Source organism: Copidosoma floridanum, unplaced genomic scaffold (genome assembly GCF_036245765.1).
Source record: "Copidosoma floridanum isolate Cflo_tuat_1 unplaced genomic scaffold, Cflo_Japanese_pri ptg000021l, whole genome shotgun sequence".
NCBI classification, from domain to species: domain Eukaryota; kingdom Metazoa; phylum Arthropoda; class Insecta; order Hymenoptera; family Encyrtidae; genus Copidosoma; species Copidosoma floridanum.
The window spans coordinates 27,182,808-27,202,500 of NW_028321898.1; the positions used below are offsets into that span (position 1 = coordinate 27,182,808).

Here is a 19,693-nt window from a genome sequence, read left to right on the forward strand (position 1 = left end):
ATATACTCCCTCTCTCTCTCCCTCATGCTCATTGTCGCACAATTTAAAACCCGTTCGAGCTGTAGTAGCGGTAAATTTGCATCCGTCCCCTGCACTTGCGCTTGCCCTTTCGATTTCTTTTTTGTCCCCCTTTTGGTTTCCTTTTTGATTTTCGCATCTCGGTATCACCGAGAGAGTCACGCGAGCGTCCACACGCACGTAAACGAGAACAAAAAACATTATTCGCGGTGGTGCTCGTTTTTTGTCGTGTATTATAAGTTACAAGGGGGGGCCGTAGCCGTTAGAGTGCTCCGACCTACATTCGCGCGATGATTTGTACAGGGGACACAGTGATAGCTGTGAGGCGATAAAACCTTTTTTTTCTTCGCCGCCGGTCGCGCAGCCGTTCTTTCGATTGTCACGTCGCGAGTATAACAGTACAGTTATCTAATGTATATTCTTATCTCGACGTACGAGAATCAAAACATTACCTCTAGTGCCAGAAAAAAAAAAAAAAAAAAAAAAAAAAAAAAAAAATTACCAAGGTACATTGTCGCGCGCGTGCCACAAAAATAGAGCGTAGTGGTGATCGCTCGTGTAGATTTCCGCGAGGCTTCGGCGCTGTAGTGAATTGTACGCGTCCATCATCAGCTGACGTAGGAAATCGACGGCTCGCGCGCGTCCTTGACTACACGTATACGGGTTTAACGTATACGCGTCGCGGAGGCTCAGGGCTGCCTATTACACACCACGCGCGCACACGATACGTGTTTGAGGATATACACATCTCAAGAAAATGTCCCACTGGAAAGCACGCGTGTGTGTGGGTGCACGTGTACACATATGTTTATGCACACATATAGATTATTCGCAAGGCCTGTATGTCTTTGGCACGCGCGTGCTCTCGTGATGCTTCTTCGGGTTTCGCGATCGGTATTGTACTAGCTCTGTTCTCGTCGCTTGTATGAATGTCACAAGGAGTTTAATTATGGAGTACACGTCATACTTACAGGTACTGTTACATTATTTTAGAAAGTCAAACGACATTGACATTTGTGCAGCTCTCAGGTACATCCACGTGAAATCGGTAGATTATATGTATGTATCGTTAGGATCAATTATTTGCAAGTTGATATCATTAGTTGTCCCTGATTTCTAGAGCACCGAGATCACCATGAATTTGGTGGTAATAACTGTAGCATTGCCTCAGTGGTCCCAAAAAAAGCAGGAAAAAATACTTTTTCCGTTACCGTTGAACCAGATATCAAAGTAGGTACGTGTCTTGGAAAGGATGTTATCTCTGTAATGTACAGTCCAAAAAATATTGTTCAGTCGATGCAGAGTACTCGCAGCATAACGAGAGACACGCATTTATCGACGGTTCAAAACGAGTCAAGTCAAGTTTAGTTAAGACGGTTCTCACTCGGCAAGTGGCTCGGTCGTAAAAGTATACAGATACAGGTGAAATCCCTTCCAGCGCACGTACACCACCATCTGGTTCGGCCATAACCATAACATATAATGATCGTCAAATTGTTTAAACTTTGTGTACCAATTGAACAATGAGTCTCTCGTACGGCAAATCTATCCAAAATTTACCGTGACGATTTATCATCAAAATACTGCGATGCAAATTTGCGAGCGCCGCACTTTAATTTCCCTTACGTAACCCGCATATCGTCGTCGATTAGCCACTCTACATCCGCTTTTCAATCAAACACATAAGTGAGCTAAGCTTTAAAGCCAAACGATTTGCTGACTAATCCAGTGTCCGGAAGCTAAGGAAATAGAGACAGCAGTCGGGCAATCGTGTTGTAATGCCAGATCTGAGGTATTTTTTTTTTCTTCCCCTTTGAAACGGCTGGAAACTCATCTAGAGCAGATAGGTACATCAGAGGGGAGCAAAAACCATTGCACAACACTCCTGCGAACAAAAAGCTATTGTCGAGCACAATGGGGTCCCCAAAGATTGTTGAAACGAGCAGTTTCTCTCTCTCTTCACGGTCGGATGGAGGAATGGCTCCGGGAAATCTGGGTTAAACGCATAGACTGCGGGAAAAACCATACCCACGTCGGCACGTACGGCAATGCAAAGGTTTTCTCGAAGTTTTCAATAATTCGTGATCCTCGAGAAACTGCAGTTTTGAGAAAATTCATCTTTTACATATATATACCAATGGATAAAAGTACCTAAACTCTTTTAGACCAGACTCTATATTTAAGTGGTAACCAATTCCCAAAAATTTTTATATTACTATGAATGATGAGCAATCACATGCTTAGTTTGTATCTACATATTATTAAAAAATAAATAAGTGAATGTTTGGCTTTTTTTGTGTTTCAGGGCGATAAAGGCCTTTCAGCAGGTGCTATGGGTGGAGCCAAGCTTTCCGCGGGCCTGCGAGGTTCACCTCAGGCTGGGCTTGATGCTGAAAGTCCACGGTGACTTTGAAGCATCCCTCAAGCACCTCACGCTCGCCCTCATCGACGTCACCACGCCTGCGTCCTTCTCCAAGCTTGAAAGTACGTTCGACACTTTTTCTTTGCTCGTTATTGGATCCTTATACTGATTTTTTTGTTGGCCGATTCGTGGTGCCTTGACCTCGGTAGAAAAAAAAAAAAAAAAACCTCACGTGAATCGACTAGCGAGTAACGGTCGAGACCGATAAACCACAAAACACTGGTGGGTTTCCGAGAGTTCCACTACTCGACTGATCGATAAAAAGAATCGGCGTTCATTGCTGCGACGGGTTGAGGATAGGGGAGGGAGCTGTGTTTGATGATTCAACTATGTTAATTTTCTCGGTTTACACATAGTTAGCCGAAGGCTCGCCGCGAATTTGTAATGATGACGCGTCGACGGTGAGGAAGGGATAGAAAGGAAAGCTAGCGAGAAGTTGAAGGCTAAGTTCGCACGTGTTTTCTTTTTTTTTTTTTTTCCCCTCCACGTCGAGTCGGTCTTGATTTTCTCGCTCGAGTCGATACGAGGCTTTTTTTGCTAAATAGAAAAACGGTGCAAGTGTTTGCTTTTTTTTAACTTGCTGATTTTTTAATAAGAATTTCGCTTGAAAACTGGATAAAGAAAACTTTTTTGTTTGTATGTACTTTTTTCACTCGATTACTTATTTTGATGTGTTGTCGAGGACAACGTTTTCCCATGAGATTCACAGTCGATTCTTCAAGAGCTGAGTCATCGGTATAAACTCTAGTAGATCGAGAATCGCGAATGGCTGGGGCAATGATTTTACTCAGTCGTGCGGTTGTAAAGGCTTCTAGTAATGAACAAAAATAACTTTGAATCGGACTATACGTGCGTTAAAATGGAGCAAAAATACACGCGGAGAAGCTGTGCGGAAGAAAAGTGAGTCACGATAATGAACTTGAAGTCGAGTGTTGGTAGATTTCAAGGGAATTGGATTCAATTCAATTAAACCCATGTATACTTCACTCCTAATGATGTGTTTTTTTTTTTTTTTTTATCGATGATTGAGAAGAAAAAAAAACAATTTTAGTTTGTTTATGCTTTTCGTGAAACAAGTAACTAATTATAAATCTGACCAACCTGTAAAATTCCCATCCACCAATTTCTTGATAAAAGACGTAGAAGAAAAAAAAGAAATCCCCAAAAACCCCGTCGATGATTATCCGAGAAAAAAAGATTCCTCGAGACAAACACGCCCCAAATTGGCAACAGCCAAACCCTTAACATGTGCAGGTAGAATCATAAGCTTAAGGCAAACTTGATGCTGTTGCAGTAAAGTTCCACATCGCGCACCTGCACGAGATACAGGGCAAGTACCGTCTGGCGAAGGAGCACTACGAGGGCCTGCTCAAGGAGAAAGCCCTGCCCGCGCACCTCAGGGCCGATATTTGCCGACAGCTGGGTAAGTCCTCTCTCCCTTGCACGCATAGATCAACAAGGTCTCTCTCTCTCTCTCTCCCTTCCGTCCTTTCCCTTACAGGTACACATATTTATATACATCGTCCTACCGGAGAGTTCGGTATCAATTTATTACGCGTGACATATTATTCGGGACGACGCGGTCGCGCTTCGTGCGGAGTTCAGCGCCGCCGGCGCGCGAGGGGGCGGGTGTTGTTGTAGCGTAGCGTGAGAAAATCGATGTGGGGTTACTGGGCTACGTCTATATAATACGTCTGTATTGTTATATAAGCTCCGGGGGCTCGACTCTCTCGTCGCTATATTATATACACTCCCCCCGGGATGATATACATATATTTAAGGACGTTCGGTAGAGATAGAACCCAGTGATGAATCTTTTTGAAATAACTTTAACCAGGCGTTCTTATTGTTGTTACAATGAAGCTGTTAAAATTTCAAGAGGTTCGTCTGTTTCGTTTCCGAGATATTGAATTTCAAAGTTCAGTCATTTTCACACGGTCACTTATGGGGAAAGATATAAAAACTCAGTTTAAAAAAAATTGTCGTGATGAATGTCTACAATTTTTTTACATGTCACAGATAATGTTATTAAATATATGTACACAAAGTTTCGCGACGATTGTCTGATTAGTTTATAAATAAAAAAATTAAATGATAGTTCGACAAAAACGTAATGGCAACGTCGCAAGAAGCGGGAAATTCAAAATGTTCCAGGACATACATTTCAGTATAAATATTTGAATATTATGGTAGATATTTATGTATTTCTGTATAAAACATAAGCTTACATATGTGTGTGAGTATATGTACATAGGTTCCACCCGTACCCATAACAAAACATTGTATTATAATAACACATATTTATTTTTCTTAATAAAGTTTTTAGTTTGTAATTTTTATACGATACAATTTTTTTACACAAGATAACAAAATCACATGCTTGTAGTAATCGCAGAAACTAGAGTCTGTCCTAATTATTTAACATATCACTTTCAATGAGACTTTTCAAGTCACATAAAAATTCAAGAATTTTATTAACATTAGCTACGAATATAATTGTATGTACATATCTGTCACAAGTCTTTTTAATTATTTAATCATTTTTATTACATTGTTATAACGAATAAAAATCAAATACTTACATCTTTAGCACAAATACATTACAAATATACGCATACGCTGCCGTAACCCGACGCAGCAGACAGTGCAGACATTGCAGATTGCACACCACCTGATGTGTGTATACGCATGAACATTCACACATTGGAGACCCGCGCGATGATGCCAAGTCTTCACTCATCGCTACTTCCCCCTTGCCCCGCAAGGGGTTCCCCCCCCCGCTATCTCTACCGAACGTCCTTAAGTATATACATATAGTGCAGGTACCTCGTCATAATGGTAATAAAAAAGCGAGCGCCTTGACTCTCCCCGTACTCTCTCTATTTGTTTGTTTTTCCCTCTTTCTAGTTGTTGGAAATGCAGGTAGACGATCCGAGGACAGCAGATTCAGGTGAAGAGGAATATGCCCCACTGCGCCCTGATCGATCTTTTTTCCAAACAACGGTTATACTGTACATTTGATTTAGATGCACGGGTTAACTATAGATTTTTTTTTTTTTTTTGAGCGCGCGGTGGCTCGGTCGGCTAGGTCGTGGATTGGCACGCGGGAGACCGTGGTTCAATTCCCGGCCAGTGCGACTTTTACGGGCAAAGTACCTCTGTGTCTTTCACATGTGCTTTTTCACCACGCAATGCTCCTCGAGGAGGGTTTAGGCGACCTTCTCGCAGCAAATTTGCCTAATTCCCCCTACCCCCCTCCCAGTGATGGGAGGCTTCCCATCCCTCTTCCCTTCCTTCTCCCAAGTGCTAAGTGCCCATTGTAGTGCCCTTATTAAAAAGGAGCCGGACGTAGAGCACTATAATATAAAAAAAAAAAAAAAAAAAACTATAGATTTTTGTTACTCCGTGTAATGAATGAAAACGCACAACAGGGGTCACGCATGCTTTACCAAACAGAGTCGAAATTCCCGGGGTAGCTTCGAAACCGGGCTGTCGATTTGCCTAACTCGCTAAACAGACTCGAGCGAATTGAGCCTCTGAACGTTTGAACGGCGTACGTATACATACATATAGCTACATGTAAACACATGCACCCACCCTATATATACGAGTTTAAGGTCCGTCGTGGTTGCAACGAGCGCCAAGAGCGGCAGACACGTGTATTGATTTATTCAGGCCATCGTCGGTCGTGCAGAAGTATATAGGGTTGTTGGGGGGGGGGATATTATCGAACGGGGATTGGGAGCTGATGTGCATCGAAGCTGCCGGGGAGAGGGTTGGGAGTCCCTAGGGGGTGGCGAAAACAGAGCGCAATCGTGAGATCTTCTTATATGTATACGTACCCTTTGTTCTCTGGATTTTGTTTTTTACATTTTTTTTTTCCCCAACTCGCAAGAGGGTAAGGTTTCATACATGTGTATGTATGTAGTCGACACACGCTCATCCCCGCTCGAATTTCTCTCATTCGCGCTCGGCTTGCTCCTGTGATGTTTTTTTTTCTCCTCCTCCTCCCTCTGCGATATCTCTCTCTTTTTGTTTTGCACCCCCTTATCTCTGTAATTTCATAATTTCACACTCGTTCGCGCGATTCTGTCACGTTTGAATCGTCTTTTTTTCAATGGGTTATGTAATACACACGTGCGTATAGATAATTCAATGGTATACAAGAGTCTGGTGAATCTAGCTCTCCTCATGTAGAGTCCTCAAAAAATCAACTTTCGTGATACTGTCCGTATATACGCGTGGTTACGTGAACACTTCACCGTCATGTGTATGCATTGCGCCCAATCCATGATGATAATAATAACAAAACGCCCCGATTTCCCGGTCTGCCATATAGGCACACATTAGCGTCCCATCCACATCGTCCGTACACACGCGCGTGTGTTCCCTCTCTCTTTGGTGAAACCGTGGCAGATGGCACGTATAGCACGAAGCGTCACGTACGCCACTCCGCCGCCGCTGCAGGCCTTTAAAAACCTAGCGCACAAAGACCCCTCAAGTTTTTCTCTCTCTCCGCGATCGAACCAAGATACGACGCTTTTGTGTATGTACACCCATACTCGCCCGTGTGGTATATATCGTATATATATTTATTATATACATGTTTGAAAACCACGAGCAGCATCAACAGTCCGGGAGAGAATAATATTCTTCTTCTTCTCCTCCTTCGGTTCTGCATTGTGTTTCTTCGGCGTCGTTGTACATAACGAACAGATCGGGTTTTAAAAATTCTTTTATCGCTATTATTTATTTTTATTCCCCTCAAAGGAAGACCATTTGTTTCCTTTAAAAGGACTCGGGTGTACACCAGGAGCTCTGCAGCCCTTGAGGCTCTCGGGGTGAACGGAACTAGCTCGTTTTTTTTTTTTAATTTTAATTTTTGTAAATTTCAGAAACGACCGTCCACGTATAGACTTTTTCAATGGCTCAGCTGTATAACGTATACGGTCCTCTCCATACGTGAACCCGAGATGAATTTGTACGAGGTTCATCGACGTGTTTGCTTTTGAATATCTAATCCCCGTGACTGTATGGTGTACGTGTGTATAGGTACTGTTATTCGATCAGGTGTGGGATTCCCCGTAGAGGTGCGCACTAAAATCAATTCCGAAAGTCCAAGGGTGCGTTGGAAGCCCTTGTAGCGCAAGAGCCAACCGATTGAAGCAGAACGTACACAAGGTAGCTCTGTACGTGATTGGAAACTTTGCATCCTTGTAATCGTACGAAAAGGACGAAGGAAAAAAAAATCCGAACGCGGAAGAATTTCAAGGATTGGAGTGTCAAAACTTTGTCCTCGCGTCTAAAATTAGATGTCGCTATATATTTATACATACCTACATGTCAGCTTTGCCTCGTCGATTTTATACGTATCTATAGCACCTAACGGCGTACGTCACCACGCGTACATCAGGTATACATACGCACGTTTAAATATATACACGCGACGACGTAACGCACGCCCACGCCCCCGCGAAAATGTATATAATTATAGTATTGGTATCGTAGAAAAGATATACAGTCGGAGGATATCCTATAATACCAACGTTGGTATGTGCATTTATATGTATACTTGTACACTTGCAGCAGCCATATTCGCGGGTTATAGTGCAGCGAGTGTTTGTTGGAAAAGCCGCGCGCGACCTACATTCCAATGATGCATCACCACCGCAGCTGCCATCCGAGTACTTTTAATGCATGCCCTTCGCTTCGTACGTGTACTTACTTTTATTTTATATTCCTCTCTCTCTTTTTTTCTCTCCGCGACTGTGTTGTGCATGATAAACCCATACGATATTATTTCTCTGTTCCTCCTCCCCACACGCGAACGCTCGCGAGATGGTGATGTGGCAACGGGTAGACCGAGTACAGGAGTAGGTGGTTTTTCTTTCGCATCACTTTTCTATAATTAATCTTTGGGTTTTTCTCGAGAGAAAAAAAAAAATAAAAAAATAAATAAAAAGAATATCGATGAATATTCATCGGGAGAACTGGCGCCGATCGCGTATCTCGAGTGCGTGCGAAAGACGCCCCTTTAGTCTAAATGTAACCCTGACATGTAACATCGACTGTCCAGCTTACAACCCTACACATAATTTTTAAGATAATATTAATACCCGATGAACATATCATCAATTTGTCATTTGAAGTTTTACTTACCAGGGGGGTGGGGATGGGGAAAGAAAGACAAGTCCCAATCCCTAGCTCCAGACGCTCATGGTTTTCGCGGGAACTTCGAGGCTCCAGCAGTGGTATGTGAACAAGATCAGAATAGAGGAGTACGTGCATATATATATACTCGTATACCACTCGAGCCGAGCGAAAGAGGAAGAGGGAGGGAGATAAGGAAGGCCTTAGCTCATAGAGGTACATGAATGCATCAGGAAAAGGAGAAGGAGGAGGCGGCTCGCGGCGCGCTTCTATTTTAAGAGCAATGTCGTAACGGTACCTCCTCTCCCCCCCCCCATGTGTGTGTGTATGTGTATCTCTTGTATACGTGTAGGTGTATATACTACCATCTCCGTTGGACGCTCGTCTGGAATTATATTATACCGCAACAAGGCAACGGTGTATGTATACCTACAACACCTATACTTACCACCGGGTTCTAAACTCCGTTGGCGTCTGTGTCTGTTTAATGTATGGTGCATGTTCTTAGCTCGGCTGTTGCCACAAGGTTACGGGTCTATATATATATATAAGTAGATACACGTATGTATGTGTGTGTGTTTGGATCCTGTATGTATTATATTTATACTCTTCGGTACGGGAAAGCGAAACCATTGCTCCTCGTTTCTTGCTTGCGCATGTGTAGGTATATACATGATGCGCGAGAATACCTATATATGCCGTGGCAAGTTTGGCAAAGCAAGGCATTGCGGTGATTTTGTTGCTGCACTTGCGCATGGCACATTGTATTTTTAGGGCTCGATAAATTTCATGACAACGCTATACTTGAATCCAACGCATAGGTAGGTTGTTCACTGATGATAATGCGTACATATAGCCAATTGAACGGAAAAATTTTTGTCCACGGATGCGTTGTGTCACGCGTCTGTAAATTACAAAAGTCTCGAGTCACAACATGATAATAATAATAATTATACTTACTTGTAATGTGTGTGTACATTTAAATGGCAACGCAACGGCGAAAACTACAATGCCGTAGCTCATATTTCTTCAACACCAAAGGGATTTACGGCTCCTTCGGGAGAAAATTTACGAGCCCGAGCCAACCCAAAAAAAAAGCAGGAGGAGCCTCACTCAATTTTCCTCGGGTGTAGGTATATATAGTTAAATACCAACGGGCCATAATTTTCCGAGCAGCATCGGACGTAAACTTTCACCGTAGCTTATGCACAGGACGTTTCGACAGCTCTGGTCGGCGCTGACGCCCATGGAGTCCCAACACACCCGTCTCCTGCTGTTTTAACGCGTTTCCTCCTCTCCCCAAAACGATCGGCCGTATAGCACACGCGGGCGGTCGCTCGATCACGGGGGAGAAAAAAAAAAATCTAGAGGAGCTAGCGAAAAATCTCTGACTCGCAGTCGAGGCTTGGAGAGTCGCTTGACACATTTTTTTTCTTTCTATGGCTACGTTACCTCGTGTCGTGCGACTTTTTTTTTTTTTTTCTTTACTCTACTCGAAAACGGACTTTTTTTTTTCATGTCACTGATAGCCTAATTACCTTTTGGTGTGTAACAGCATTGGTGGCTAATTAGCGAGGAGATCCTTTGGCGCGCGCTTACTGCACCCAACTCGTAATTGTTGCGTAAACGGATTTCATGGTTTTTGTGCGTACGTTCGTCAGCGGCCTGTAAAATACTTTATTCCAAATGAAAAATAGCCGCGCGACAGATTCCATCGGGAAAAATAAAAAAAATAATCTCCAGTGTTGGTATGGTACCTGTAATGTCTATGAAATTCAGGCCACGCGCGGTATAAACAACGAGAGCATAGAGATATAGCAACACTGCGTGTGTACACAGAGAGGGAGAGGAAAAAAAAAAAGGTTTCGAGGGGGTCGGATGGGTGCGTACGTGTGTGTAATAACCGGAGCCCGATGGAAGCTGTGCAGTGCTCCAGGTGTACCAAAGAGCCGCCGGCAGGTCGGAAGCACATTACATTGTTTTTTTTTTTTTTTTTTTCAGGAGCACATGAACGCATACCTATATACGTACACAGGGAAAACTCGCGCGTGTGCTATATACTACACGTGGAGAGCGAGACTCGTTTTTTTTTGTACGCGTCCCCTTTGCGTGCGAACGTATTGCTGGTCTATTGGTCTCTGCAAAGTCGGATTTTGCGATGGAACCGACTATCTCGTAATAATTTCATCCTCGATGTGTTACGTGACTCTCAAAGTTCGACTCCACCTATAAAAAAAAAAAAAAAAAAAAAAAAAATGAACCCTCGTTAGCTGGAGCGTTTGCCAAGAGTCAGCCATCGGACGGAGTCGTTGGGCACACGCTACGCGTTTTTTTCCTTCAATGCATCCCGTCGTACAGGCACCCTTGCGCTCATTATGTGCGGTATATAGGTATGGCGTTCGATTCGCTCGATTAGAGCCAACGCGACGAAATTGTTGTAATCTCGTCTATACAGCCTCCCATTAACGGTATGTCTTTCCTCCCGCGCCTCTGATTTAATTTTCTATTTTTCCACGCGTAGCTAATATTCATCATGTACTATATACAGTTACATCAGGTACTGTACAGACTCTCGGATAGGTCAGACGTACATACATGTATAAAAACCCTCCATATCTCATCGAGACACTGTATTCACGCGGTATAATGAGAAGAAAATCAGCCGGCGATTGCGAATTCAGCCTTTGTCTTTGCAATCCGGGTAACAAGGACATCCACCCCCAACATGTACACGCGACAGTCTCGAGCACCACCACGAGCGTCGCGTCGTCCTTCCTGCTAATTGTTCTCATCCCTTATACGTACCACACGGGTAAGTGTATATATATTATCCTGCCACGCGAGCACGTAGGTATACATATATATACGTCACATACGTAATGCAAGTCGCGTTTTCGTCCCACCGAGTTATCCTAATTCATCAGCCGGTTTTTCTCCTCCCTCTCGCGTCGCGTCGGCCCAGCTCATCCCTGTGCTCTTACATACATACACGCATTACACACAAGAAGTACATATAGCCTCTTCTGTACGCGCGCAGCATCATCATCCGAGCTGTCCCACGCTTCTGCTACCGCTTCTTGCGTCCGTCCTCTCTCCCTTTCCTTTCCTTCTCTCTCTCTCTCTCTGCAGGCCGCTCCTGTTGCGAGCACACACACGTTGGATCCTACTTACGTATACTTATATACCCGTGCGCCGAGGTTTTATTTTTATCGCGCTCGTGTGCAAGGAGGGGGTTGTCATTCGAGATTGCCGAGGGAAAAAAAAAAAAAGAAAGGGAGACAACAACTAGTACTGCATGTGAACAGAAAAAAAAAAAAAGAACTCGCGTATACGAACGAGGGAGATGCGTTTGGAGGAGGCAAGGCGAAGAAAAGCCACACCAGAGAGGAGAGATTGCGAGATTTACATGGGTGTATATGTATATTATGTATTATACCTATATATGTATACGCACCCACAATGTATATATTTCCAATAAGCGTGGGCGTGGCTTTGCCTTTGGAAAGCTGGAAAATTATATATATGCGTGACGATCGATCGCGTGCTTCTTTCCTCCAAATTCAAGGTAGGTATAACAGGTTAAACACTTGGGTAAACGAGGTGTGCTTTTTAAGCGCGTGTATTTATACACCGATACGAAAAAGAAAGAAGAAAAGGGAAGAAACAAAAATCCCACTACTGGTATATAACATAAACACTAACGATCTATAGGAGAGATCGACAAAAGAGTATCGGTTTCAGTTTTATGGAAGGGGGCTGTACGGTGGCACTTGTGGCGAAAAAGAAAATTACCGCCCCAATAAAACTTACGGAAAAGCGGGCTTATTGGGGAAGGGGGGGGGTGGTGGTCACGGATTATAAATACATGTAAGCGCTCCGGTTGGCAAAGGAGCCTTAACTCTCTCTGTAAGCTGCGTATAGGTGCACGTGTCATCGTCCTGGGTCCCCATGGGTAAGCTGCACTATCACACTTTTATTTTATGTACATCGAGAGAAAGAGAGGCTGAGTCCCTACAGTATGGGTAAACTAAAGAGCATACAAGGGGGAGAAAAATAGTACAATACAGCAAGGACACGCACACACGACCCAAAAAAAAAAAAAAAAAAAAGAGAGAGAGAGAGGACGTGGGTTAATCTGCACCTCTCTCGTGCTGCTGATGTGGGAGTATCGTGTGTATTTGTATACGAGATCGGTATGGGTGTAAGTACGAGGGCATCTGCATGGACGACTGCTAAAGTCTCGAAAAAAAAAGCTGGGAGAAAAGGGAGAATGGGAAGGAAAAAAAAAAGGGGAGGAGGAGGAGGCTAGAAAAAGGGAGAGACCCGTGGCTTCGATGGTGGTGGTGGTGGTGGGGAAAAGCGTACAGCAGCAGCAGTCACCCTGTCCCTTATAATATATACATCGGGGCCCCATGACGTAGCAGGCCGACTCTCGTACACACACATATACAAGACTCGGGTGCTCGTATACCTGCGAAAATCTATTCAGTCGCTAGGCCGTCGTCTATCGGGGCGAGTCGGTTCTAGCTCTATACGCTCCTCTCCCTTCTCTACGTTTCTCTCCCCCCCCCCCTCCCTCCCTCCCAAGCGCCCCAAATCTTCCCTTACACGTATGGCCAACTCTCGGGTAAAATAAAACGCCTGCTGCTGCAGGAGCGGTGGCCTACGTGACTGCACTAGGGGGTTGCTGCTATAACTCGAGGAAAAACCGGACGCGAGCAGCTCGCTTTGGCCCATCCACGGTGCATACACGTACGAGTAAAGTAGTGCGCGCACGGCTGTGAGAACTTAATAGTTTGTTGCCGCGGCGTCTTCCGGGTCCTGTAATACAATCAAAAGTAGCTCTCTCTCTCTCTCTCTCCCTTTCTCTGAGTTGGTGCGTGCGTGGATTTAAAACAGTGGAAGTGGAGGTGAGCGTTTTATCACGGTGTGTGTCCAAAGTGTGCGTGGATGAGAGATGAAAGTTCAAAGTGAACGAAATAAGGATGTACAGATGCCGGTCGGAGCTTTTTTTTCCATCGAGTCGGAGATGAGAGCTGGCAGCGAGAGGACGTGCAGTGCTGTATACGTGTATACAGGCGACAAGTCGTCGTGTGACGAGGTTCGTCAAGATTTTTCATTGCTGTATACAGCGTAGAGAGAGGTTTTTTTTTTCCATACAATTTTCAGGACTTGTGTGTGCGCGTACAGAGTAGTGTTTGAGGGAAACGCAGAAGAGTTTTACGGATGGGGGAGCGAGCGAGAGAGACACCGGCAGATGTTCTCAGCTGTTTTCTGTTAGCGTAGACGGTCGCGGTGGAGGCGGCGGTGGTGGTGGTATACGGTTGAACAATATTCTACATGAGAAAGTTCGCTCCGAGGTACATACATAGGTGGACGCGTGTGTCGTTGGCTTGGACGATTTCTAATTCAAAGTAGGTACACGGGCATTTTCCGGAAAAAAACAATTGAATCGACGATCGCGAAAGCGAGTCGCTGGAAATCGGTTGGTCGCGTGCGCTCGGATCATTCGGGAAATTTCAAATGCCACTGCAATACGCGAGCACAATGGTACAAGCTATACTATCTACCGTTGAAACTCCCTCTGTAACACCCAGAATCGGTACTCCTTCCTGCGCCTATAGAGACAAAAACATCCCGAGACCTTTACGTGAAATTTGCGAATATTTCTTGAGAATTGGTTTTTTTTCAATTCCTCATTTCAGGATGGATGTACCATGTCATTGACTGCAACATACTGGGCGTGACTCGTCAGCAGAAACAAGCGATCGCCATCCACTGTCTGCAGAGGTCGATCGAGGCCGAGCCCAAGTCCGGCCAGAGTCTCTATCTCCTCGGGCGCTGCTTGGCGGCTAACGGACAAGTTCACGATGCCTTCATCGCCTACAGGTGAGTCGCTTGCTTTTTACGTGACGCGAGAATTAATCAACGAAAATACATAACCATTGCGAGCAAGTACTCTTATGTTCGTCATACCGGTTTGTCGGCCGATCTTGCTAGAAATTTACATCTACTCCACTTTACTTTCGAGTTTTTTTTTTTTTTTTTTTTTTTTTTTAATATTGCTCGCGTCGTCGTCTGCCTTGTAATGATAATATTACGATAATGTACACGAAAACCGTGATCTGACGGTTTTACGTTGAAAATTTCTGCGAACCGTACACGAAACTTGTAATCGCGCGAAGCATATGATATCAGAGGCGAAAAAAAAAAAAATCGGTCTTGTCGCAAAACGATACGCCTAATCTGAGTAAGCACGCGTAAGTACATACATATACTCTGATGACGATGACTCTGCTCCGGGCACACTTTTTTTTATCTTTCGTTGAGGCCACAAAAAAGAAAGAAAAAAAAAAAAGTCTTGCTAGTGTGTGAAAAACGATTGAGCAAGATCCGCCTGAAAAAGAAAAGAAGTTCCCTTTTTTTTTTAATAATTGGACAATTGTCATGTTTTCCGGCAGAAATTCGGTGGAAAAGTCTGAGGGCAACGCGGATACCTGGTGTAGCATAGGTATACTGTACCAGCAGCAGAACCAGCCCCTGGACGCCCTTCAGGCGTACGTCTGCGCGGTACAGCTAGACAAAACGCACTCGGCGGCGTGGACGAATCTCGGGATACTGTACGAGAGCCACAGCCAGCCGAAAGACGCCCTCGTCTGCTACGTCAACGCCTCTAGGTATGGTATCGAACATTCAACCGAGATATCGGTTATCGGCACCGTTGGCTCGTCCAGTGGGGGGTTGAAGATTTTTTACTGGGTTACTTTTGTCCCAGCGGTGCCGATCGCCGATCGTATTACTCATCGGGGGGTCTCCGTATACGTACACTGTGGTGCGACATCGTAGCAAATTGGGTTATTGGCTATAACGTTTCACGTTCAAGCGCGTAAACATTGACATTATTGGCTTCGCAATATCGCACCAAATCGAGTACACCGGGTCTAATAAAACTCCGACCTTCCCCTCTTGATCCTGATAATTCAACGTCCCCCATTTCACATGTGTATTTCTTGTGCTCTCTCTCTCTCTCTCTCTCTCTTGTATAATTCGTAGTAAACCGTAAAAAGCATACAATCTATCGATCCTCTCTCATCTTGCTGTTTCATCTGCTAAAAAAATATAAAAAAATAAATAAATAAAATGAAGGGTACGAATAAAAAAATAAAATAAAAAAAGTAAAAAAATCAAGCGCACGTAGTAGACGTACAACAAAAGCCCAGGCTACTACAACCGCCCATCACGTAAGACCTCCAAGTAACGTGAGTCTCTCATCAAGGTGTCAGGTCTGATTTTTTCCCTGTTTAACGCATCATGGTATTGCAATAAAAAAAGAAATACGAATATGGCAAAAAGCTCGCCCGATGCATAAACGCCAACATCGTCACCCTTTCTCTGCAATTTTTCACTAACAGCGTTTGTTCTTGTTTTTGTTTTTTTTTTTTTTCGTTTGGGTTTTGTTTTCCTCTACAAAATCGCGCAGGGGCAACAACAACACCCCCAACGGCTCGTTGAGCAGCAACAGCCAGCCGAGCGGTGCCAAGTCAGCCGGTGGTGGTGGTCCAATGAACCCCTCGCTCCAGCAGCGCATCAGCTTCGTGCAGAACCATCTCAGCCAAGCACCCATGCCATCTGTCGCGACCAAGTGAGTACACGCTCGACGATTTATTTTTATTACACGTACACTACCCACTGCAATTTCGTCCATTTGTTTTGTAAAGTAAGCTCATACGTTGCAATCGTTTGTTTGCCTCTTGAATTATTTCGAGTGGATGTAGGAAAAAAAAGTTGATGCCCTCGAGGCAACCTCTTTCCGATACGCTTACCCCCGTATAATTTAACACTAATCGCGTACCAACAACCCCTTCCGTAACTCTTTGGAATGTTTTTTCATTCCTCCCAAAGGCGACGTCAGCTGCCCTCGATCGAAGAAGCCTGGAATATGCCAATAAGCGCTGAGCTCTCGAGCCGCCAGCAGCAACAGCAGCAACAGCAACAGGCCAACACCAATGCGGGCTACAAGTATCCCGGAGGTGGCGCTGGAGGACCGCCTCCACCCTATCCCCAGGGACAGAATCCCAACGTGGCCAACAAACGCTTCAAGGTACGTGTATCCACTTGTTTTTTTTTTCTTTTTTTTTTTTTTAATTTTTCATCATTTTTATCATTCCGTCTATGGTTGGTAAGAGTTTTATCTTTTGTAGGTGATGAGATGTGATTAATTGTTGTCTTACCTTCGTGCACATGTCATTTTTTTTTTTTTTTTTTTTTTTTTCACGTTCATAAGTACGTAGGTATACATGACAAGCGTCTTCCTCGCCGATTTGCAATATGAACAAAGAATACTCATCCATTTGTATTACTATACTAGTCACGTGTTTTGTCGTACGATATACAGAATATATCATAGTAATAATTATAATAATAATGATAAATACAATTGTACGAGAAACGAATTATTTGTAAATCAATAAAACAAAAAAAAGACAGTGTTATTTTCTATAATAAAAAGTAAAAGAAATCCATCACCTGCAATGCTTTGTTTTTGATGATCGAAATAATTATGGCATAATAATTTTGATTTTCAACTGATGCAGAACATAACGACTAATACCTGCATAATCTCACCGTCGCTATTGGATGAATCGTCGGCAGACCTGTGACTTTTCCGATCCGGCGACAGGCCCACGCGCTCGCTGTTTGAACTAGAAATATTGTCTGTAGTATCCTGGTGGTTTGAAATCATCGTCCAGCAGTGGTGATGATTGAAATGTACGAAGGGCATCGGCAAATTTCTACTTCAAATCGGGGCGTGTGGTTTTGTTTCCGATGGTTCGAGGGTGTGGTTGCGATTCTGCCCGTAAATCCAATGGTGTGCGGAAGGCGGGGGGCTGATGATTTAGCCGCTTTTGGTGTTGGGAGGAAGAGGAAAAAAAAGTGGCTAAACCTGACGCCTTCCGCCGCTTACTTGGCGTAGGTCTTCCAGGTCTGGTTTGTTCCTACGTCACGGGGATTCGAAGGAGCCCCGGGCGAATGCGAGTAAATTGTTGATTGACAAAAAAAAAAAAGTAAATAAAAGAGAGCGATATTGAGAGAATGGAGCGGACAGACAAGTGTTTGGTTCGTAAATAAAGTTATTCAAAACGTAAAAATACAGTCAATGTCTCGAGCGTTGCCGTTGCATTCCAGCGTTTCGAAGCGTGTATTTTTTGTTTTCTGTAATTTTGTTTTATCGACGCAAAGCTGCCTTCTTCTCGAGCGGTAGGCCCGTGCGATGCGACGGTTTTTTCGATATTTCTCATCTCGAAACCTTCGAGGTGACAACGACCCGTCAAATACTCGCACAGACCTACATACTCAACAGCCAATCAGTCAAATTTTCGACATTTTCGTTTAGTTGAAGCTTCCAACTGAGCCTTTAGATTGAAAATAATATAGTACAGCATGGCATACTTTTTTTTTGCTGCCTTTGATTGTTGTACACACGCGTCGTGTCTTCATTTGTAAACCGCAATATTTCAGTTGTATGCTTATGGTTCATTCCTGCGTTTGGGTTTTTCGGTTTACCAATCAAGACACGGTATATGTTCAACATTGCTTCTTTTTTTACGGTATATTTATTGCATACAATTTTCTTTACACATGTGTCTAGACTATCAACGATGAAAAAACACTCCCATAACATTGTCAATTCCGAAACATTAATAATCGCTAAGCACAAAATGTTGGCTGACTTTAACCACTTGGATGTTTGTCTTGACACTCTCAGCCAGGTGAAGAGCCAAACGGTCCCCAGGGCCATCCGGCCGGTCAGCCCCAGCAACCTCAGCGACCGCCGCCGTTCTACCTGTCGCCCCAGCAGTTGCAAATGCTACAGTTCCTGCAGCAGAATCAAGGCAGCTTGACGGCTCAGCAGCAAGGTTTGCTTATTCAGCTGCAGCAGCAGTACCGCGCGATGCAGCAGCACCAACAGCAGCTCCGGATACAACAGCAGCAGGCCATCCAGCGGGGTCTAAGGCCCGGCCAGCCTGGCTATCCTATGGGCTACGTGGCTGCCAATGCACATCCGCAGCCTGGTGTTATCAAGAGCTATGGCATGCCCCAGCAACCGGTGAGTCTCGTCGGTTGGTTCGCGTAACGTGGGTCGTTGCGTTGCAACGTGACTTTGAAAAAAAAAAAAAAAAACTTGGTTTTTTTATTTACAGCAAAGCGGTACTGTGGCACTGCAGACTGGCTTCTCCGATACGAACGTGGGCTACAATGCAGCTGCTGCTACGGGCAACTGCCAAACGGCGGGCATGCCTTACAAATCCGCCTCCGACCAAAACTATCCTCAGCGCCAACCCCAACAGCCCCAGCAGCCCCAACAACAATTTGGCACTCAGCAACAGCAGCAGCAGCAACAGCAGCAGCAGCAACAACAGCAACAGCAGCAACAGCAGCAGCAGCAGCAACAGCAACAACAACAGCAACAGTATCAGTCGAATCAGTACGGTGCCCAGGGCTATACTCAGATATCATCAACGACGAGCTGTTATCCGGAAGGCTCGTCCGGGAATAACAATAACAACAACAACAACAATAACAATAGTGGCACCAATAGTAGTAATAACAACAATAACAACAACAATTCAACCGTGAAAGACAATCAACTCGGAGTCACGGATCAGGAGCTTCAAGCTCTTTTGTCGCAAAAAGATATAGCGACATCGTTGGCTGAAGACTTGCTTAAACACTTTGGTTCGGACGATCTTGATGTTAAGGATGAGCCTCGGCAGCCGATCGTGAATAATGGCACATTGAGCTCGGGGCCATTCTCACCGTCGAATATTGACAACGAGGGCGAAAAGATGAAGGAAGTCAAGGTTTGTAATATTACTAGATTAAAAAAATTTTTTTTTTATTGATCGCCATATATTTACTTTGGAATAACTCTTTATATTCGACTCTAGATTGAAAAGATGGACGATCATTCGCAGCAACAACAACAACCGTTGAGTAATCGTCCGATCAAGCAAGAATCCAAGTCTCACGTGGAGACGATCAAGTGCGAGGCGACCTCGAGCACGAGCAAGATCGACTCTACGATCCTTCGAGGACCCGAGC

The 19,693-nt window shown here is 44.3% G+C and overlaps 1 protein-coding gene across 4 annotated transcripts in view; it reads left to right on the forward strand.

The window, feature by feature from the left end:
- Positions 1 to 19,693, forward strand: part of Utx (Utx histone demethylase) — an 85,871-nt gene that overhangs the window by 58,658 nt on the left and 7,520 nt on the right. For 2 of the 4 annotated variants that reach the window (XM_089594878.1, XM_089594881.1), the window contains 9 exons: positions 2,324 to 2,502; positions 3,714 to 3,863; positions 14,296 to 14,479; positions 15,052 to 15,267; positions 16,071 to 16,232; positions 16,493 to 16,691; positions 18,357 to 18,698; positions 18,793 to 19,452; positions 19,540 to 19,693. The exon at positions 19,540 to 19,693 is cut by the window's right edge and continues 836 nt beyond it. In XM_089594878.1, the coding sequence (XP_089451004.1) occupies positions 2,324 to 2,502; positions 3,714 to 3,863; positions 14,296 to 14,479; positions 15,052 to 15,267; positions 16,071 to 16,232; positions 16,493 to 16,691; positions 18,357 to 18,698; positions 18,793 to 19,452; positions 19,540 to 19,693 (2,246 nt within the window). Of the gene's footprint in view, positions 1 to 2,323; positions 2,503 to 3,713; positions 3,864 to 14,295; positions 14,480 to 15,051; positions 15,319 to 16,070; positions 16,233 to 16,492; positions 16,692 to 18,356; positions 18,699 to 18,792; positions 19,453 to 19,539 lie in introns of all 4 variants that reach the window. The other 2 variants (XM_089594880.1, XM_089594879.1) reach the window with 2 other exon arrangements.